At 33.0% G+C, this 23,115-nt stretch overlaps 3 protein-coding genes across 4 annotated transcripts in view; 2 read left to right on the forward strand and 1 right to left on the reverse strand.

Annotated features, from left to right (window-relative positions):
- Nucleotides 1-5,119, forward strand: part of LOC140056876 (uncharacterized) — a 33,911-nt gene extending 28,792 nt beyond the window's left edge. The window contains exons 4-5 of the mRNA XM_072102390.1: nucleotides 769-982; nucleotides 2,657-5,119. Of these exons, the coding sequence (XP_071958491.1) occupies nucleotides 769-982; nucleotides 2,657-2,835 (393 nt within the window). The 3' untranslated portion in view covers nucleotides 2,836-5,119. The remainder of the gene's footprint in view (nucleotides 1-768; nucleotides 983-2,656) is intronic.
- Nucleotides 5,120-7,723: 2,604 nt separating this feature from the next.
- LOC140056884 (large ribosomal subunit protein eL13-like) lies at nucleotides 7,724-11,992 on the reverse strand. Its single transcript, XM_072102399.1, has 3 exons — nucleotides 11,723-11,992; nucleotides 9,369-9,542; nucleotides 7,724-8,006 (listed from the first exon to the last, which is right to left on the reverse strand). Exons 1-3 carry the CDS (start codon nucleotides 11,966-11,968, stop codon nucleotides 7,782-7,784), a joined length of 645 nt encoding a protein of 214 aa, XP_071958500.1. The 5' UTR covers nucleotides 11,969-11,992; the 3' UTR covers nucleotides 7,724-7,781.
- Nucleotides 11,993-13,164: 1,172 nt separating this feature from the next.
- LOC140056870 (probable leucine--tRNA ligase, mitochondrial) lies at nucleotides 13,165-22,786 on the forward strand. 2 transcript variants are annotated; one of them, XR_011846837.1, is made up of 20 exons: nucleotides 13,165-13,197; nucleotides 13,822-13,949; nucleotides 14,130-14,225; nucleotides 14,503-14,631; nucleotides 14,715-14,806; nucleotides 15,112-15,172; nucleotides 15,541-15,681; nucleotides 15,939-16,031; nucleotides 16,292-16,402; nucleotides 16,713-16,887; nucleotides 17,296-17,504; nucleotides 17,905-18,069; nucleotides 18,272-18,557; nucleotides 19,109-19,282; nucleotides 19,719-19,901; nucleotides 20,648-20,796; nucleotides 21,325-21,555; nucleotides 22,003-22,080; nucleotides 22,381-22,645; nucleotides 22,696-22,786. XR_011846837.1 is itself a non-coding variant. In XM_072102381.1 (19 exons), the coding sequence occupies exons 2-19, from the start codon at nucleotides 13,842-13,844 to the stop codon at nucleotides 22,558-22,560; spliced, it is 2,661 nt and encodes an 886-aa protein (XP_071958482.1). In that variant the 5' UTR covers nucleotides 13,165-13,197; nucleotides 13,822-13,841; the 3' UTR covers nucleotides 22,561-22,786. The 2 variants fall into 2 exon arrangements, 1 of the variants encoding a protein (XP_071958482.1); XM_072102381.1 differs by having other exon boundaries at nucleotides 22,381-22,786.
- Nucleotides 22,787-23,115: the final 329 nt, after the last annotated feature.

A 23,115-nucleotide genomic window follows, 5' to 3' on the forward strand; every position in this document is an offset into this window, starting at 1 on the left:
GCTTAAAACTCTTTTTAGTTAGAAATCTATACAATACATATTTTAAAAATAATAAGCCTACACAGCAAACAATTATAGATACAATTGGCAATTTCTACATAGTTGGTACTTTCCGTAATGATACCTCTATTTTCTTTTCACCATACAGTAGGCCTATAGGCCTACATCATTTATAAAAGAATCATGATTTGTAAATGCACCGTTTTTTAAACCGACTTTTGATGTCACGTATATCTTGAAAATTTATAAAACCAGTGACATAGGCCTATGACATTTTTTTAATCCTAATCTTAAAATAATGTCATATTTTATAAGATAATAATGTATTCATATGTTGTAAATATACTATTATGTAAACATAGATGTTGACATTTGTACTTGTTATACTTGTTATTGTAAGCTGATGTAATCCATCTCCTTCTCTTGTTAATTGCCCCATGAGGGATGAGAACATAGAGTTAATAATGATACTGTATAACAAAAAATTCGCATGATACTGAAGTAGATAACGGAGGCGCATGGCCGATAAAATGATTGTTTTTATTATTGTTACTGTAGGTCTCAATGCAGGTAATTAGTTAGTTTAGCATACTGAAGACGAAACCAAACAAAATGTATATATGGACATAATACGAAATGAAACAAACATTAGGCCTATGTAAAGTACAGATGTAGTTTACTTTCTTCAAGAACGATAAGATTCGTTTAAAAACAAGAACAATACAATCAAATAAACAAATAATAATGAAAATTAACATCTCTTTACAGGTCATACGACATATCTTTCAAGAATCTTTCAATAGCTACAGAACAAAACACGAGAAGAAAATTTCAGATATGGAGGCAATTAGTATGCACTGCAGTCGACGTATGACGGAAATCAAACTGTCGTACAGAAGGGAAAACGTAGCTCTTATTGAAGACGAAAATCTAATCGTGTCTGTTGAGGGCGACGCGACGCGCACAATTAACTTCCATACAGGTGAGTAAATTATTATTTTAACGGTATTTTGTCACGTGAATCTTTCTGACGTGCCAGATTGCACATACCTACGCGTTATTATTTTCTTACAACAGAAAATGTTGCCCTATGCTATGCATAATCATTCTATAAACATTATTAGCAAAACCTACCCAGAAACAATACCCGAGTATAGGTCTATTACCTATAAATGACTATGGCTATTGAATGGCTTCTGGCCCGTTTTTATCACCATTAAAAATATAATACTATATTAATAGGCATAACTATGCCAACAACACTGCTGTATATGGCTAAATACACGACGTCTATAGACAATTAAACGTCATTCACAGCCAGCATTTCTATTTTGCGTTGCTTATGTCTATAATGGTAAGGCCATTACGGCGCAATCTGATCAGAGTTCTGACAAAATTCGTTCTATTAAAAAGACCTCAACTAATAAGGCCATACATTATGATTTAGTTTATAGAAAAAATAATATTACTTGGTAATGTATACTGTATTTCACCTTTAGATTCATAGGATTGATGACAACTAGGCTCGACCTTTTTGGGGAACTAACGCGGGTGAATTTGAACTCAAAACGCATGCTCAGTTAAATATTTTGTTAGCGCCACCAAAGAATAGTACGAACTCACTTATTTGTAAAATGGTTGTTGGATGAACATGTAGGCTACAATTCAAAAACTGTAATTAACTTTTAACAGTGATATATACATGAACAAGCAAATGATCAACGACACAGATATAAATTACGTATATCTAATTATAAACATTATCTTCAACTAAAATTATATACAGAATACAAACAGTGGTCAAATAATTGCAATAATACTTTTCTTGAATCATCGAGTTACATACATTTTATGGACAAAGATGATTGAAAACAAGCGTTAGTAAGATAAATATTGATAATCTGTTATTGTGACTGTCAATTTACTGAGGATAATGCAATGTCTAATTTAATTATTTCTTTTGACGAGTAATTTTTTCCTACTTGTTTACGTTATGTATATATCTCCTATGCAGATGTACCATACCTATCTAAAGATGGTATATGGATTTGCTTTAGCGTGAAAGAAGGTTATAAGTTAGATTAATGGGTTAAATGCTAAAGATTTTAATACGATTTACTTTCAAATACAATAAGCGCATTAAGACGTATCAGTATCAGATAAAAATCTATAATAAATGCGTTTTCCTAATCAAAAGTTCAGCTGAAACATCAGAATCATACGTCAATGAATGAAAAACTACAGTATTTTATTTAGAGTTCATTGAGATGACAAACAATTGTACGTATGAAATGTGCGTCGACCAGCAACTTTGGAATTAAAACTATACTAAAGTAGTTAGTGGATTTTCCGAGAAGACTTATTGACTAAAACATGGACATAGGCCTATACGCGGTGCTTCCTGAAATCATCTGTATTGACCCATAATATTATTATTCAAAATACTAGTAAAAAAATGGCAAAATGTTGTATTTTGATATTACAAAAGTTATCGTCCTGTTTATCGTCTATTAATTTCCAGAAAATCAAACACATTGGTGACGTCACAAAAGCTGAAATCTCGAGTTATCTATCTTGGTTATGTGTGGGAATATTCCAAAAGGCGCCCTCTGTCAGTATCTGCAATTTGTTTTTCATTATTTCTTTTCTTTTACAGGGTTTGAAGTAAATATGGGATTCCGAGGTTTAGAGAGTATACACCAGTTTATAACAGATATAACCATGGCCAACAAAAAAGACTTGCTTATTGAAACACTCACGCAGAAAGTACGTCATTCGCAAAAAGTCGTAGATGAGTTCCTTCGGAATGGACTGTCAATACCGATACACGGATAAACGTTTATGATCACAACATTTGTATTATAAACTATTTAGTAGAGTATTATTTTCTTAAGTATGAACTATTAGTACAATATTTGTATAATTTTATAAACTATCTAACTATAGCGATGCATTTTCCTATTATAAGTCTGTCACTAATACAGGAGCAAGAGTGGGTGTTGGAGAGATGGACTAGGATATGTAAAATTATACAGTGTTCAGGCCTATGTTGTGTTGTTCTAGTGTTCTAGTGTCCAGCCAGTGGTTTTTAAAAATCATGACACAAGGAATACAATGTTTTTAGATGCATTGGAACTTGGGGTTACACGAGTTTAACTTTACACACAAATTCAACACAAGAATATTGGGACGTTCAGAACAAAATTAAACTAAACTAATTAGCATACGGCAACTATTAATTGTTTATGTCACAGTATGTCACAAACTGGTCAAATACAAATGTGACTATAGGCAGCTTGCGTTGCGTCATAGTGGGAATCAAACTTTATGTAGAATACTTTTGTTCTGTTATACGGTAATGTCAAATAATATTTTACACGATGACGTATAAAATGACGTGTTACACATAAATTGCAAATTTCGATTGTACGACGTGACGTCGACCACAAGGCCTACAAAGTAAGAAGGTGACGTCATGCAATTAAGAAGTACCTATAGTTATGATTAGTCAGTGGTGAATAATGCACGTTATATTAGTATTCAATCCATACTTGTAATACTGCTTCACAATTCAAATCACGCCATGTTTATTACAAATTGACTTGTTCATATCAAAAAGAAATAGTAAAACAGTAGGCCTAAACATGTCTACATTTTTATTTATGCACAATTAATTTGATATGACACGCTTACGCATTTTGGCGTACTAATGCCTATGTATTCCACTCGATAAAGCGTGGTTCCCGCTAGCGACGCAACACAAGGACGTAACGGCAACACGCAAGTGAATTGACCAATCACAAGCGATGGCTTATTCGCTTGTGATTGCTAACTGTCTATAACTTCGCTTGTCATTGGTTAAAAGGCTTGCGTTGCGTTTACGTCCCTGCGTTACGTTCTAGTGGGAACCAAGCTTAATCAGGCGATTTGCCGAATCTTTATACTTTACATGTACATTACGCTATATGAGATTGGCTAAAGGCAACGTTATATTACAATGTTATATTTTATGTAAAGATAGATAAAATAGCATTCCAGTGTTTATTACCAAAAATAGTATATATTTGTCCTAATTATGGTTTGACAAGATCATTTTTTGCACATTTTCACAATATATCTTTGATACAGCCTATATTTTATAATCACAATAATGGTGCAATATTGTATAATGTTTAGATTTGATAATTGTGATATATTTTGAAATAGTATGAAACGGTACAATTCCTTTATAATATATTTGTTCTTAGGAAAAAAAACACCTATTTAAGCTTGTTTGTAAGCACACGTTGTCGTTTGAATATATATTTATCGGTGACGTATTATTTGAAACTTTTTAAGAATGTAATTTTCCGTTAACACCACATTAGTTAAATGTCGTATAATGCATATGTTACAAGGAAGTTTTAAAATTGTAGATACTAAATAACTGTCCTTATATCTTTATTATTTTGTTACAACATTGTCGAGTTCTGATTTTTACATGACCTTTTTGTAGAAGGTTAGCTGTATGTTTAAACTTTGACATTTCAATGTTTTCAAAATATTAGCCAGTATAACACGTGTACATTTTTAGATACAGTATCTTGAATTGCATTCACCTGGTGATATATCAAATTTTGTGACGTAGTATTTGTCTCAAAATTTGGAACTGATAATAGGAGTTACAAAAAGATTGCATTGAATAAAGTTTTTTTTTTTCATTATCGCAAGTTTTTAGTTTAAATATTTGATATTCGAGTGTTCCTTGAATTCATTGAATATTTACAAATATTTAAGCCTATCTCTTAATAATTTGTTGTCTCGTTTTTAATTTCGATTCATCATATTGTTGTAAAATCTTCATTTCATGTTGGTCATTTCTTTTTTATTTGTTACAACCCAAAGTAGTTGAACATAAGGTTATATTGTTCCTTAATCTCATGATATGTGTTTCAGATTTTCAGTAAGTCTCATCAAAGATGGATTGTCAGACTAAGTAGGCCCGGTGGTGCTATTTAAAATAATGCTTGTGTAAAATGTTTATTCATTGTTATTCCTGTTGCCATAGTTAAAATATTTGACGGATCAAAGCATACTTAAATGTTGTTTGATATTTGTCCGCAAAACGGGATGTTTACGTGAGATTTATATTATTGCTTAATAAAAAAAAATATTTCGAATGTGTGTAAATCATTTTCATTATTATGAGTATGCGAGATAAATAACAAAGTCCATGTATAAGCCAAAACATTCCATTAGTAGTAGATGAATTTTGTATGCGTTTAAAGAATAAATACGCGTTGTTATGACCGGCTTTATCAACTAATCCAAGTAGGATAAATCATTTTGAGTGGACGTTTTTGGATTAAATTAAAACGTGTAGACACAGGCGCGTGTAGGAGGCCTACTAATTACACGATGGAAAGCATCCATATTTACCTTCACTTCACGTAAAGTATTAATAACCATTACATTTTGTTCTCAATTGTGTAAAAAAACGCACCAGCACAGACTGAAAACCAAGAGCAATCTAACATGAGCTCCGGAGATCAAATGCTTTATCTGCGGCTGCGTCAAAATCAGTTCAATGCCTCTCGCCGCAGAGAATATGTACATTGTATAGTACCGTACTGTTCCTATCTTGGCAAGCACAAGTAATTTTAAATTGGTAAAACTGTGATTACATTTCTCTATACAATGTCTATAAATCGAACACTAATTTACATACTGTATAATATATGTTTGTAGACAACTTTTTTTGTTTAATAACCTTATTCTGTGCGCGATGAAATAATCTAGTAATCTATGCTTTAATAACACATCGTAAATGAAAATTAAATCTCCGAATTTGCGTGTATTTAGTATCGAAAGTGTAATTCGTTAAGGTCGGTAGAAGTCAGATCATGAATAAAATTAATAAATACTTACTTTATCCATGGTCAGATATAATGAATGCTTAAAAAATAGGCCTACTGACGCAAGATCATCGGATAACTGCTTACTAAAGAAAAAAAAATTAATAAGACGATAGCAATCAAACCTCGCTTCAGGTATTAATGTGTAGGTTATTGCCCAGACAAACAAGTGGAAATAATTATAAAATGAACTATTTTGGTACAATCTTTCATGAACTCTAATGAATATTTGTATACGATTAATAGTCACTTACTGTTACTTGCAATTGTTGGTATTGATCTTGACCATTGATTCATAACTTATCAACAGCATATTGAACCGTTTTAATGTTTGGTTTGTTTTCAGAAGATTCTCGTCTGTCCTAATAACACACACAGCAAGGACTCTCTTTGCTAAGATTTAGATGACAATCTACTGTATCTATTTCATTTTTAATATACCTTACCATTTCTGTTTATTATTTTGTATTGTATTGCTATGGAGGAAAATGTCTTTTTGAATTGAAAAAGCAAAGCAAGAAAAATCTTGTGTCTCCTTATAAAACTTCGTTCAAATTGTAAAACATTTTACACCCCTACACTGTACTAGGCCCAGTCCATGCCCAGCTAACAATGCTATGTCGAAAAAACGTATCTGGTTTTGAAAATGTTTTAATATTATACATTTTAAAGACGTGCGTCTTGACTTTGCTTATTCGACACAATGAAAAATGTTTATTGAAATTTACCTGTTCAACTATGTTTGGTCAATGTGAACATGTGACTTGAACAAGTTTGTGGATGTCCATGAGCATAACACTGCGATTATGCAAATGGTTTATTCCATATGCCATTTTTTATGCATAAAACCTACCAGACGTTGATGATGATGAATGTGTACAATTTGCATTAATAAAAAGATCTTGTAGACAAATAACAAGCACGAATGTGCGATACTCGGGGTATCGCAAAAGAAGCTGTAATAACGTCATAAGATAGGATGAGACATCACATACACATCAATAACCTCGGTACCAAATACGGCACCATCTTCAAAATGTCATATGGCATCCGGTTTGAAATAAAAAAAATCCGACTCTATAGCGTTGAGGACATGTCCCTGTAGTATATTCATGCAAAATCCCAGCTCAATACTACAACGAATAAGGAAGGAGTAGTACTTTATAAATCGCAATTTTTACTCAATAGTGTCGGATGGAGAAGATGAGAGAGTCCTGTTTTAAAAGCTGTTTAGTTAAAAATGTGTATACAGAAAAAAACGTTAGAATAGCGGCCGATTTGCAGGTAGTGGCTACAAAATAATTTGTAAATGTGTGGATAATTCCAATGTATTCTGTCTCTTGCTCTACAGAAATACAAACAAAAAATATTTAAAAAAAAAGTATTTAAATTTGAACTGTTGAATCAATACAATACAAGATATTAAGTCAGACATTAAGTTATTAATTCTGACTTGGACTGCAGTCGTTGCTTCGCTTGTTTTTGTTTGGTCTTCCATCTCTTCTCTTTCAATTCATTCTAAACACAATCCTTTCTTACATTTGTATGCTTGAAAATACTAAAAGTTGCATGCTTACACTTTCATCAGGATGGGTCCGAACATAAAACATACAGTAGATACATTCTTGCAGCTACCAGAAAACGTTGAACAACATTTGTATAACACTTAATTTTACACTAAACATATTTATAATGTTTTGTATTTTTAACCTAAACTTTAAATGCTGAAAACTCGTTTTGATTCTCTTTGAAACACTGAAACAAGAAAGTACTACAACATAATAATAAAAATAAAGTACAATTAAATAAAACTCAACATGATAACTCTGTTCTTTCCAATTTGCAGGTTTATTTTGAGTGAAGCATAAAATTTACAAATATACGAGTTTACTTCTTCTTCGTTTGTTTCTCTGCCTCAGCTTCTGCCTTTGCTTTAGCACGTTTAGCCCTGATTCCGTGCAGCTTTGCGTTGGATCTTGCCATTCTTAGTGATTGGTACACGCTGTGTTTCTTCTCATCCTCGGTGACAGCACGTCGTTTCTCTCGTGTGAAAGTTTCTTTTATGGGCATAACTGGGCCATCAAGTTGTGTGGCAATCTTCAGATCAGCCTCCTAAAAGAAAAAGTATGAATATGGTGGTAAAGGCAAACATATTACACATAAACCGATACAAATTCACGTATGGTGCAGAGGTTGACATATAACATAAATACAAAAAGACACTTAGCACAAGGATCTTGCAGAAAGTGGCATGCAAGAATGTTTTTGCACAAATTTGTGAACTTATGCACTTCATGGTCATTCAAATAGCACACAGTTCACCACATAATTTACATTACATTGTTTTTTGTTGTTCTTAATGATACATAGGTTGCAATAGTCTTTTTGTAAAGATCTGAAATCTGCAGAGTTTTAGTGTAAGCAAATAGAGATGTAGATGGGCCCTTTTTTCCAAATAAGAAGTCTGTTCAGTCTAGATGCGAGGCCTAGCTAGAAAAGTATATGCAGGCTATGGGATGTTAAAATAAAGTATTATAAATAAAAATCCATGTTCTTGTATTTTCTATCAATAAAACAGTTGCTGCTGCAAGAGAAATGCACATGTGTAGCTTGTCTCACAGCCTTGGGTTAGTGGTTTGTTAAATTGCACCAGGCCTCAATGTAAGAAAATACAGTTTACTCCACCTAAGTCGAATCTAATAGAACTGGTATAAAAATTTGAGCTATGCGAACTTTGATTTACAGATTTGTAAAAAATGCTAGGCCTAGAGCTATGTTCACTCACTAGCCGCGCTACGGCTAAACCTACTACAGTAGTAGACCCGTCGCGATCGGGGCCCATACGATGAGCCTTCTTGAATTGAGTTTTCTTAGCTAGGCCTAATAAATGCTAAGCCTCCTTTATCGGCATTGACAAACTGTATTTTTTTTATGGTTTAAGCCGTAACAATAAGAAAACGTAAAATAAATACATTTGACGGTTCTTATTCGAAATTCGAACAACTCACAGATATAATATACTAGCTCGAGTTATAGGACGCCGCCTATACTATACAACCTGCTTGAGAGAACCGATATGGTCCCACATTATCACCTCTGTCGTTTGTTTATTGAATTAAGCTTTGTCGGCTTTTTTAGCGGGTTGTTGCCGCATGATTTGTGACTTCGACTTATAGGATATAAATCACTAAAGATTGTATGTATTCAGGCCGCAAAAAGATGTTGACTTAGATGGATTTCGACTTACAAATAAAAATTACACAGGAGAGAATAAAAATTTGACTTTCGCGATTTTTCGACTTACCCGAAATCGACTGCAACACTATTTATGTAATAACTTTCTAAAAATGATGACGTCATCGGTAATTTTATGAGTGCATACATTTTAGGAAACGTAAAATCAGGGTACTTAAAACAAAGGTTCTATTGTAAAACTGTAGTAAAAATGTAAACATTTTATAGCCGTATACTAACCTCACTGTCTCCCTTCTTGGTAACTCCAGCCTTCCTTGGGAAAACGATCAATTTAGATCTATATTCCTTAAGGCGTTGTACATTGGCTTGCAGACCTTCTACAGACTTGTTTCGTCTTCTGTGATCTACAGAAATTCCTAAAGAACGAGCAGACTTCTTGTAGATTCCTGCAGCCTGTCAAAAAACATTTGGTGGTTAAATAAAATACATGTTTTCTGACAAATACTATGGATAACTACAAAGATAACAGGAAAAAGGCCACACCAGAGAGGGCTCAATACTTGTACTAGTTTGCTACAGGATTTGCAATAACATTGGCATCTAGTTATCATTGATTCAAAGATAGGACCCCTTTAACAATTGGGCTTTGCATTCAGTACAGCTAAAATTGTGGGGTGTCTAGAAAACTCAGATATATGAGTTTTCTAGATCTAGAAAAGTCAGATATCTGACTTTTCTAGATCTAGAAAACTTGGATATTTATTTGAGATCCGAGTCTAGAAAACTCAGATATATCGGAGATCAGAGTTTTCTAGACACCCAAAATTGTGTGATGAATCGTGACTTTTTACACAGGACGGGTCAGAAAAAAAAATATACCCATAAATAAAACACTTTTGCTACCAGGCCCACGAAAATATACCCTGTAAATGTGGCAACTCCCCATGGAAATATGGGGAGGTTGGTTGAATATTAATATTAACCAACTCATATGGTTTAATGAATATGAACCAGGTAGCCTGGTTTCCAGTGGACGCAAGACTTGCTTCCGCTTACGTCGTTTTCTTACGATTACGCTTGCGTTCCGATCAGTTGACCAAAAACTAACGTCGATAAAAAATTGTCATAATCGCGTTGGACCGCAACGATTAAGACTATTACATGTGCTGATTTCGTCTTTACGAAAGTTGAATTTATCGCAAAGTCTGTCCTTTACGTCGAGTTGAATTTTTTTTCTTGCAATTACGATGCATGACGCGGAATATAGGAATTTATTCTGATTGATTCTCAAATTCTGTAGATGATGGCATCTTGTGAAACGATTTCCACATAAAAACTGGACGGGGTAGGCCTACATCCGCATTGTAAAATTGAGCAAGAAAATACCTTAATCCTTTGATTTGTGAAATAATTGAAATGATATGATACTAATCATTTATTTTCATCATCAAACATCAAATTATAATAGGCCTATACATTCGTTTAGATTCAAGAAAACTTTCATGAATACTGAATTTGTAGGTCTACATACAATTGCTTATTCCAACAATACTGTACACTACGGTGAAGAGTCAATAAATATTTATTATAGGCCTATTATTAATATGTTATCCATCCTGTCTGCATTCTATACAATAATTCCAACAATACCGTACACTACGGTGAAGAGTCAATAAATATTTATTATAGGCCTATTATTAATACGTTATCCATCCTGTCTGCATTCTATACAATAATTCCAACAATACCGTACGCTACGGTGAAGAGTCAATAAAAATTTATTATATTATTAATATATTATCCATCCTACCTTCATTCTACAATGAAAACAAAATTCATTACGTAATTCTTCCCTCTTATCTGCTATACGAGGCTTTTGAGTGCAAACTTTGTTAGTTGAATCGTATTTTTATCCAATTCTTCTTATATGTCACTGTTCTCTAACCATTTAATATTTTAGCTGGCCATATTTTAAATTGTTTTGATATTTTAGTAGCATTTGCATGTTATCCTATTAGTGTGGTTTAGCCTTATTTTACCCATCATGTTATCATTTTTCTATTTTTTTAATTCATTATTTCTATAAAGTGATAAGCAAGACTTTATAGTTCGCAGAGCTATTTCGTAATATTGTGCTTTATAATTATTATTTAGGCCTACGTATTATTTTATAATGTATATTCCCATATACAGTACTTCCTCATTGCCTCTTTGTACTGTATTTTACCTATGGATGCTTGCCAACATCACATAATCCCCGTCACTGATTGGCTAGTTCTTACGATCGTTGGGCTTGCGCTTACGAAAGTTAGACTTCAAGCCAACTTTCGTAAGCGTAATCGTAAGGGTGTAAAGTCGCATCGTAAGGCATGTTCATCCAGAAATTCACCGGTTTCCTGTCGAACCGTCGAATATTACGCAACAGACGGAAGCTTCAGTCACCGGTTTCCTGTCAAAGACCTGTACTACGACGATTTTTACTTGCGTTGTGTCGTTTTGACATTTAGCCTTTTTTCAATCGGTTTCCTGTCGATTTTCAATTTCCAATGTAAAAACGACGCAATCGTAAGAAATTCAAATTTCTTACGTCGACTGGAGACCAGGCTTTACTAGTTTGCATTTGCTGTGCTTACCTTAAGTTCTTCAAGTGAAAATCCTCGGCCAGTCCTTACTTTTGTGTGATATTTGAAAGTAGGACATCGTACTGCAGGTCTCAAGGGGCCAGCAGCTGGTCTTGGTGCAACAACCTTAGCCTTCTTGATTCTGTTGTTGTGACGACGTTGTTTACGTGCAGGCTGGTTAAACCAAGTTTTCACCCTGTTAGCCCAGTCCTTACGCAAATGGATGTTTGGAATGACATTATTCCTTTTTTTAGCCATCTGTAAATAATTTAAGAAACATAATCAATGCAGGATATATTTTATTGTAACACATTAACTATAAATATAATATTAAAGTATTAAACAAAAATAATCCAATTAAACATCATAAACTATTACTAACGATACGTTCCTAAATAAAAAACTTGTTCCTAAATATAAAACTTGTCCTAAATAATAAAACTCGTCCTAAATAAAATAAAAATTATCAGAGAATAGATCCCGCAAAGACTAGGTATTAACATCAATGCTTTCATAGTGCCCTCTATAATTACCGTACCTTTAGAGTTTATAAGTATGGATAAGATTCTGTCATGGCGATGATAAATAATGAATGCAGTTATACTCTACAGTATATTCTAAAAGGTACAGTAACTATTTAGACCTAGTCTAGGCTTCCTCTGCAAGTCATTTAAAAAGACAGATCTGATAATACTCTCACTGCACTAGGCCTAGCACTAGTAGGCCTAGAATTCAGTCTAGACCTACTACTAGGCTGGTGGTAAACAAAACTAAAGTACTGCTGTAGCCTACCTTTTCTAGGTATTCAAATTACCTTCCATTCAGGCTTAGGCTAGGCCTAGTTCAATGTAAATATAAGACTAGGCCGACACACGCATGCATATATACTTAGTTAGTAGGCTAGGTCTAACTTGTATACTATTTATCGAGCAGGTCTCCAAGACCAGGAATACCCAGAGCTGGCAAGTAAGGATTTCCTCACTCCATAATCCCTTTCCACAGTACAGTGTAACCAAACGAGAAACAAATGATTTTCACGTACAGAAATTATATAATAACTAAAATAAAGCTTAAAATGTATTCTAAAATATATATCAAATGAGCTAAACCTATTTCTAGCACATGATTATGTATATGAATGTAAGAAAATCTAAGATTTCAGGACCAATATAAAATCACGATAATAACCTTTAGGCCTTAAAGTTAAAAGAGGAAGTACATTAAGAAGAATTGTGGGTAGGTCATTTATGTAAATATAAAAATAAAATTACAATCTAATAAGGATTTTTAAATTCTAAATATTTATTCAATAATAAATATTAAATAGCATTGAAAATAATTATTTATAAGTATGTATTGTGTTATAAACATTTAAAACTAAGACATTAAATTTATATAAAAATATATTATGTTAGAGCCTAAACATGGCGGCGCCCATGTGTAGGATGAAAACATGAACATATTTGAAAATTGAATTAAAACGTACGGTACGCAGTGTATTGGTTAAAAAATTTACCAAATATAATCAAATGCATCAGGATTAAAGTGACATAATCTAATTATTTAGTGTCAAAATCAATAAATAGTAGGCCCTAGTACAGGCCTCTCTAAATAAACCTACTAGTAGGCCCCCTACTAGTAGGCCTAGCTAGGCTATAATATATAAAATTAAAAGAATACTAACTAGGCTAGCCTACTATTCTAACTACGTAGAGTAGAGTAGAGCCTAGCTAGACCTGGCCGACGATGCCTAAGTATAACTGTAATAATGAGCTAGGCTCTAGTTTTAGGCCCTACTTTTAGTATAAATATAGGCCTAGGCCTAGTTCATGTTCTTATTTAATCGTTTATAAATAAAATGTTTATTCAACATATTCCATGGAAACCATTATTTAGGCCTATACAATATTCATAAATAATGACATTACATCTATTCTAACATAACAGTATTAACTATCTATTAGTAACCCCACCAACTCTTTAGTCAGACCTATTTTATGACCTAGTAGCCTAGGTAATGCCCAATCAACCACTGCAGACATCTTATATTAACTACAAAAGGTAATAATAATATTTTAAACAACATATTGGTTTAATTTCTTTTGAAACAGAAAGTGAAAACGTTCTACAAATGATGGTCTTGTTGCAGTCAGATAAATTAAAGTATCTGAGAAGAAGTCATTGTGCAAGATGTTTTAATACCATTAAAAGATCAATTTACAGTCTAACAGGAAAATGGGTATAAACATTTAAAATTACCATAGGACTAATTACAGTATTGAGGGTGCTGAAAGCATATTGATTGAAACGTTGAGTTCTTTTTATAATTACATACAGCAAACTTTGCATCAACAAACCTTTTTTATTTCATTTCAGTGAATAACATTTCATTCTATTTTATTTCTTGTTTGTTTTCCAGGTAGATAATTTCAGCATTAAGATACGAAATGAAGTTGAAGAAACATGGAAAACAAGGCTACAGAAATACAATGACACATTAACCGTAAACAAAAATGTTAGTATTGACATAAATGTAAATTGCCTACCGACTGTTCTTCCAATAGCTTAATTTGACACTTATGCAATTATTTTGCTTCACTCTGTGAAGTTTTAACCTGTCATGTCAAAAGTAATGGAAAAGTCATGAAATTTTGTGTAGAAAAGTCATAAAAATTCATCATTAAGATGATAATGTGCAAAAACAAATTTGTTTACATTTTTTTTTAATTGTGGAATGTCAGTTTATGGAGGATGCATGTTTTATATTTATTCCATTATTAATTCTGTTTCAGGACAAGAAACCCAAGTATTATGTGCTATCAATGTTCCCATATCCATCGGGAAAGCTGCATATGGGTCATGTGCGGGTTTACACAATTAGTGATACAATGGCACACTTTTATCGTATGAATGGTAAACAGGTAACAAGTTATTTTCTTTTCATTTTAAAGTCCAGAAAATTTTTTTTTAAAGTTTATTAATATGAATATGATTAATATTTTAGGTGCTACATCCAATGGGATGGGACAGTTTTGGGTTACCAGCTGAAAATGCGGCAATTGAAAGAGGCCTACGGCCTGATGACTGGACATTTAGGTAAGAGTATATGGTTGGCAAATTCTATTACATCAACTCCTTTAGGAGCATGGTGTGGAGGGTGGTTAGACACACATAAGGGCATCGGTTCAGGTATTTTACTATGGTTCAGGAGAACCAACGACGGCCATCCGGGAGAGATATGGCGTATGCCTGAGTGTCGTATAATGATGAGTACTATTACTGTATCTCGTCTACTACGCCCCTATGACCACCAAGGTCATGGGACAAACGAAACGAATAGTTTATGAAATTCATATTGAAAAATACTGTGTTGTATGTCTCTGTTTTTATTTCTTTCCCAGCAATATAGATCATATGAAGAATCAGCTGAAGAGTCTTAGTATGTGTTTTAACTGGGAAAGGGTATGTCATTAAATATTACTTGTTTGACAGTTTATATATCTACATGTACTATAATAGTTTTAGGTATACATGGATTAATTTAACCATACACATTAGATAAATTAGGCAATCAAAGCCACTGCCCAGTTTATTCATTTAAGAGACTGTTGAATAGAGGGTTTTTCACTGCTGAAAATGTACCAAATTCCAGTTTTACCGCATAGACAAAAATACCCCAGAGGCAGATCCAACACATTTAATATTAATAGTCTGTAAAATATAGATCAAATATTAGTTCATAATTTTGTTTTAGTTGCCAAAAGGTGGGAGCACCACTCTATCTGCCTCTGTATACAGTATTAAAAACGGATATAATTGTATCTAAACAGGAGGTTATGACGTGTAAGCCTGATTACTATCGATGGACGCAGAGCATCTTTGTCCGTCTCTTTGAAGCTGGCCTAGCCTATCAGAAAGAAGGACTTGTTAACTGGGATCCAGTCGATCAAACAGTATTAGCTAATGAACAGGTCAGTAGAGAAGCACATCATATATCATATTGTACATAAGTGCTTGTTTTGTACCTGAAAATGTTGAGAAAGAATTAATTTGGTTTCCACTGTAACTGGAATATTATTACTGACCTATTTGCTTGATTTTTCATACAATTGCAAGAAAAAGTTCTGTAAATTCAACAAAGTCTTAATTTTACAAGTACAATTCACTTTTCGTAATAGATTTGTAAATGTGTTGGTTATGTCTATTATAAGTCTACGTTTGATTGAAGGTTGATGAGGATGGTTGTTCATGGAGGTCTGGTGCTAAAGTAGAACAGAAAGTATTGCGGCAATGGTATTTGAAGATGACACAATATTCAAAGGTAATCACTGTTTGGTTTACTCTCAGTTTTATAAATACATAATTTATCAAATACTTGTGGTGAAACCATTTATTACCTCAATATTAAGGAACAAGTGTTTACTCTAGAGAACTATTAAAACCCCCTTTTCACCTTTGATTGATTGATTGATTGAAATATATATTTATACTGGGTATAACCTCTACAGTCAAAGACCTTTCAAAATGACCTGTGTGATATTGAACTAATCTAAAACTATTTTATTGTATACTGTGTCTTAGTCTTTGTTAGATGGTTTGGAAGACTTGAAGGATTGGCCGGATAGTATTAAAAGTGCACAAGCACATTTCATTGGTGATTGCAGTGGATGTTCATTTAGCTTTACTCTTCAGGTAGACAAAGTTATGAATTAATTTACAAATAATGAATGTTTATGAGTTCAATGGTACAAATAATTTCATTCGGTGGATAGGAATAATTTTCACAAGATGAAGCCCAAGTAAAAATAGATTTTTTTTCGTACATGAAAAACCAAAAAAAGTATTATTACACATTCGTTAGATAGTGCGTACTATTGCATGCCATGTGAGTCACAATCATCCAATCAAATGACAGGAATTTGTTTAGCTGTTATATAATTAATTAATAATAGGTTGTTGCTTCCATTGCATTCATGTTATATGTTTATTTTATTATGAGCAGTTACCCGGCATTGACACAGACCTTCCAGTATATGTCAGCAATCCAGAGCTGATATTTGGCGTTTCATATATACTTATTTCTCCAACTCACACACTTCTTAAATCTGAAAGTTTACTGCACAGTGTTCAACCAGATGTGAGAAATGCACTAGATGAAATTGACTCAAAACAATTAGGTAAGTTAAACCTTTTTATTCCCAAAAATACACGCCCTTTGGTGATAGTGGTTGATGATAGTTTTTTCTCTCCACAGTGCTTCACTGAAAGGAATAAAAAAACAAGCCAAAAATTAGCTGGCTCATAACTATTTACAGTAGGTTGATGGCAATGATTCTATAATCTATGCTAAAACGTATTTATGTCTTCTTAAGCCTTCCATACTGTACTTTGACAAGGTGCTTCACATTAAAATTTCATAGTAGTTATTTTCTCACCGTAAGGATTAAGGTAGGACGGCATATAGATAGTCGCCTTTAAGTACCTTCCCAAGTCCCACAAAGCCTCAGTACCGCCCTCTGTGTATTTGCAAAGGCATTACTTTATAACTATCTCAATGTTTTTATTTTTCATTTTCTTAATCCAAGATATCACACTTGGTGTATCTGCCATTCACCCATTCACTAAACAACAAATCCCTCTGATTGCATCCGGTACACATTCCTTCCCGAAATATGTTGAGCAGTATGCAGGCATACCAAGTGTGTTTGAAGAAGACCAAATTTTTGCCAATCAACATGGATTCAATTCTACAATTGTGATTGACAAGGACAATATGCTAATAAATTCTGATGAGGTATATTTTTGAAAATATTAAGTTCATTGATAATAATTGTAGAGAAACGTCAAGATTTGCAGTAAAATTTGCTGGGATGATTATTTACTTGCTGGAAGAGAAATCATGGCAGGGCATGGAAAACAAGCCATCACCAATTAATAGTGTTATATTTCAGATGTGCTGAATTATCCACTGTTCTATTTACTTTTTTAGACCACTTGTAAAATTATAACTATTGCTAGTCCATAAGCTCTGTCTATCACTATCAAACTTTATGTGATAAAAAAAAAAGTGATATATGGTCATGATGATGTCATATCACTACTATATTTGTGCATATCACTAACATATTTGTGCACATAACACTAGTACTTATGTTACACTGTACATACTCAATATCTTGATCATTTTCATTTAGTTCACAGGGATGAATCGAGCCGAGGCAAAGGAAGCGATCATGCAAAAAGCCAGAGAGCAAGGTATTGGAGGTCACATGACCAGCCAAAGGCAGTGTGATTGGTTGATTTCACGACAACGGTACTGGGGAGCACCAATACCCATCATTCATTGCAAGAATTGTAAGGTACAGAAAGACTATTTTTAAATAGTATTTTAAATTGTATTTTAAATTTTATTTTACATTTTACATAAAATAAGAGTGTGCAAGAATTGAAAATGGTTTCTCACGTCACATGCAAAGCATATTGTATTATTACAATACGTAAAATATATACAATCTAAATCATAATATGAGAAGCTAGCAAAATATATTGATTCTTCTGTAGGCTGTACCAGTACCAATTAATCAGCTACCAGTTGAGCTACCAAAACTTGCCACACTGACCGGCAAAGGAAAATCAGCATTGCAGCAAGTACCAGAATGGTACAACAGCACATGTCCTAAATGTGGTGAACCATCTCAACGAGAGATGGACACAATGGACACATTTGTGGATTCTTCCTGGTATTATCTACGGTTTACAGACCCACACAATGAGCAAGAGGAATTCAATAGGGAAATAGCCAATAGCCTAATGCCTGTTGATTTATACATCGGAGGAGAGGAGCATGGTAAGAGGTGTTGTACTGTACAGTACATATGACATGTGACGCAATAGAAGAACATTGTTTTCTTCAGAATTGAAAGAATACATCTCGATACAAAAGTAACAATTCTAAGCAGTCAGTTAACGAACACAGAAGTTGACAAACAAATATTGACAGAGGTTACATCATAGTGCATTTTTCTAATATACAATTTATATAATATATAAATCCAAAGGCAAATTACTGAAAATAGTGACAATGCTGTGGGTATCAGTGGCTGGATCTCAAACAAAATAAGCAAAAAGCTAAATCAAAGCAATAAAGTAAAACAGCCAGAAAAATTAGCAATATATATACTGTATATAATAATTATTTTATATTGGTCAGATGTTTTTCCCCACTCTGACATAATTTGTACCTTATACATTGAGAATTCACATGTGATTTTCGTGTGAGATTCAAACCCACGACCTCCAGACCACTGAGGTTGTGCTGATTGCTACATTTTCAAGCATTTGTACAAATTGATTTATATACACTTTTTATTTCTACACTATGTTAATTTATTCTTTAAGCAATCTTGCATCTTCTGAAGGCCAGGTTCATCAGTCATTTCTTGCACAGCCAAGGCTTAATTGAGCATAAAGAACCATTCAAACGCCTGTTGGTACACGGTTTAGTCATGGGGCCTAGCTATATGCTACCATCAACAGGACAGTACCTTACAAAAGAAGAAATCGATTTTTCAGGTGTGTTTGCAGTTTTTATGTTATTTTATCTGATTTCAAACTTACAAATATGTTATATATTATATTATTAAGTTATATTTTTGTACAAAATCTCTCTTTATTCCTATTTGTTTCTTTCTGTACAAATTTTGTTCAACGATTATTTCAAAGAGTTGAATTTCAAATATTTTCAAATTTTCACAGTGTGTTCCTCATATTAAAATCTGGGCATGAGAAACTTTTTAGTGTGATCACTCAACTGTGACATCATAAAAGAACATTTTGTGAATTTACAATACCAATCGTGTATCCATAACAGCATGTCAGATATTCATGACATAAACTATCTATATAAAATAATGTATGATTATTTTATTTCTAAAATCCACCTGTCTATCAATGCTATTATGTTTAAAAAAACTATAAAAAAAGATTAATTGTATAATATTTTTCAAAGGGAATGAACCTGTAGAAAAAGTATCGAAAGAGAAACTTATAATAAAATTTGAAAAAATGAGTAAATCTAAACACAATGGAGTGGATCCAATTGATGCAATAGCTGAGCATGGAATTGACACAATGAGGCTGTTCATTTTAAGTGGAGTACCCCCTCAACGTAATATGATGTGGAATGTTGATTGTAAGTTTAAGTTCAGTTTTTTTATTTATTTAATTTTTTTATTTCATGTACATTCAATGAGCAACTCGCCAATTACAGATAAACTTTTTATAATTTATCATGCTTATAAACTAAGTCTCATTGGAGGCTTAGGTAGTGGACTAATTGTGAGTTATGACCCTTGTCAGGATTGAACTCTGGACATTGGGATTGGAAGGCAAGCACGTTAACCACTCAGCTATAACTGCACTACTTAGAAAGTTTACTGTTAATCTACACACAATATAATGGAGTATCTTCACACTAAATGGTTGTTATTTTTTGTTGAAGTACCCCCTTAACATAATTATGATGGGATGATAATGATTATGTTGTATATTTTACAAGTAGTGAGTTGAATAGTTAGTGAGTTGAATAGTTAGTGAGTTGCATAGTTAGTGAGTTGAATAGTTTATGAGTGAAATGGTAAAAATAACTTCATGAGAAAATATAACAAATTGTCATCCTTCATGGAATGTAATAATTTGTACCATTGTATGAATATAAATCATTTATTTTTTTTTCATAACACACCTACTTTTAACAAGATGCTAGGCAAATATCTAAGCGCCTTGAGCACTTTGTGGATATGTGCGCTGCACTCTTTATTTAACATCATGTGACCAACAATCCTCCAATCAAAAGATTTTCCTTTGATTGTGGGCAAACCTCCTTATAATTACTATAATAACAGTTTAGTCACATTAGAACAATTGTTTTATTTCCAGCAATTGTCGGCATAATACGTTGGAAGAATAAGATGTGGCAACTGATATCTAGACACATTAAATTAAAAAAGGATTCTAAATCAAATGATAGTGTGGATAAGGATAAAGATTTACAAATATTAAAAAAAAAGAATACTGCTATAAAAGAGGTAATGCTGTAATGAATAATTACATCCCAAGCAATTTTCTATTTTTAAATGTTGTAAGTGATCTGAGTATTTAAATCTCTGCACTTTTATATACTGGCCTTTATAGAATTTTAAAGTTAATGATTAAAAACAAAGTTAATCCTTCCCTTAAGATCACCATGTACCATTTGTTTCTGGAATCACTATGAGGCCTATTTACACATTCCAGTAGAAGCTTCCCTTACCCCTCACTAAACCCAGGAGACGCGCCCAGAGTTTAAGAGGCCCAGACCATGAAAAGCCCCAATACAAACTCCCTAACCTTCCTCCACGCCAGCCCCTGCTGTAGGCCGCTTCCCATATTCATTGAAATCACTGCACAGACATAGATAACTGTGGATAGACTGCATAGAAAATGTCACTATATTTTCATATTCAACAATATTGGGCTTACACTGGATGGGCTTACTTCTGAACCACTTGGGTTTGTTTTTTGTAACATATAGAAAGAACACATATATATACAAATAAACATTGATTTATCTTTAGGTTAGTCAGCAGTATATTAACAACTATATGCTTAGTGTTGCCATCACAAGATTAATAACCCTAACTAAAGTTCTAGGATCAGTTCCAGACACAGTCTCAATGTCAAGTGTTGAATATGAGGATGCCTTGGCTAGTCTATGTGTTATGCTGGCGCCGATGGCCCCACACATTGCATCTGAGATGTGGCAGGGCCTAGCAAGTGTCGCTGAACCTTCTAGTAAATATCAATGGGTAAGAAAATTGGTATTAACAATATAATTAAGTATACTCCCCTGAAATTACTTTGTAATACTATTTCTACATTTAGTTCAGATTTAAGTTTAAATTAAATTGTATCAATGTTTTTCATGATTAACTTAACCAAAATGCATAAAGCAAATTTGCTTTGAAACCATTACAGATGTTTCTAAATACATTGGAACACCTTCATTGGGACAGCCTTGATTAGGGGACAGTCTTAATTAGTGGACATTCTTAATTAGGGGACCAGTTGAACAATAATATATTAAAAGCACACTTTTGGTCCCAACAGTGTCCCCTTAATAGGAGTATTACTGTAGGTAGGATCTACCATCTTTTTTTTGAGTCCTTAATTGGGGTGGGGGAGGCGGAAGTGTTGATAGTGAGATTTGTATTATTATTATGTTTATAATTTTATGACTGTGTGAATTGTTTTAGGATAAAACTGTGTTAGAGCAAAATTGGCCTGTACTAGAAGAGTATTCTACTGAAGATATGATAAAAGTGTTTATAAAGGTATGTTATCATGTAAATAATATATAAACTGTAATAAATTAAATTCAGGTGTGCTTTTATCCCTCCAATTAGAGACCACTTTGTGTTTATAGTGGTCACTCATGACAATTTTTAATTACAGAAAAAATTTGTATTAGTAATTAATTATTAAAATATTAACACTGAAATAAGGAAATGTATTTTATAATAATTTATTGTGAATATTTTTGTTTTATTGTTTTTGATAGCACAAATGAAAAGCAATAAATATGGCAAGGAAAACAGCAACATAAATAAATGTAGTATACAAATGTTTTACAGGTTAATCACAACACTAAAGGGTATGTAATGGTCCCAAGACATCTTCGAGATAACCAAGACGAAATTCAAAAGCTCGTAGACAAGAGTGATTTAGGGAAGTCATATTTAAATGGAAGAACCTTTACAAAAGTAGTGTTCACATCAAAAGTAAATTACAGAAGTATGATATTTGTAAGTTAGTCAAAATCCCAATGTGATGTAACATTTGAAAAACTAAAACTTTTACATTGAATATTTGTAAGAAGGGGACTTTTCATGAAAAATCTTCATCTAGTAGTAGATACATGATCTATTAGATTATTTTAAATATCATAGTTTCAAGTAGGTTCGGCGTAATACTTTACTTTTATAAGTGAAATGAGTTTTGTTGGTCAGGGGTTTAGCCGAAATATAATTGGACCACTTGCGTCGATTGTTGTTTTTTTGTTGCAATTGTTCTCAATGCACATAGTATCCAGTACAACTCAACACCGTAACTTAGTTTTAAGTTTACCCTATACAAATACAAATTAACATACTGACACTGGAAAACAGGTTACTGTACAACAAAAATAAATGTTTTTAGTTAAATTATCATTCATCCACTAGAATGTCTAACGGTTTCAAAGTTAGAAAGAGAACATTATGGACCATTATGGTGAATATATTCACGCGAATCGAACATTTGTTTAGTTCTGATTGGCTATAATTTTTCACATCACAGAAAGTAGATGATAATACGTATGCTCGTTATTC

Source organism: Antedon mediterranea, chromosome 8, assembly GCF_964355755.1.
Source record: "Antedon mediterranea chromosome 8, ecAntMedi1.1, whole genome shotgun sequence".
In the NCBI taxonomy this organism is placed as follows: Eukaryota; Metazoa; Echinodermata; class Crinoidea; order Comatulida; family Antedonidae; genus Antedon; species Antedon mediterranea.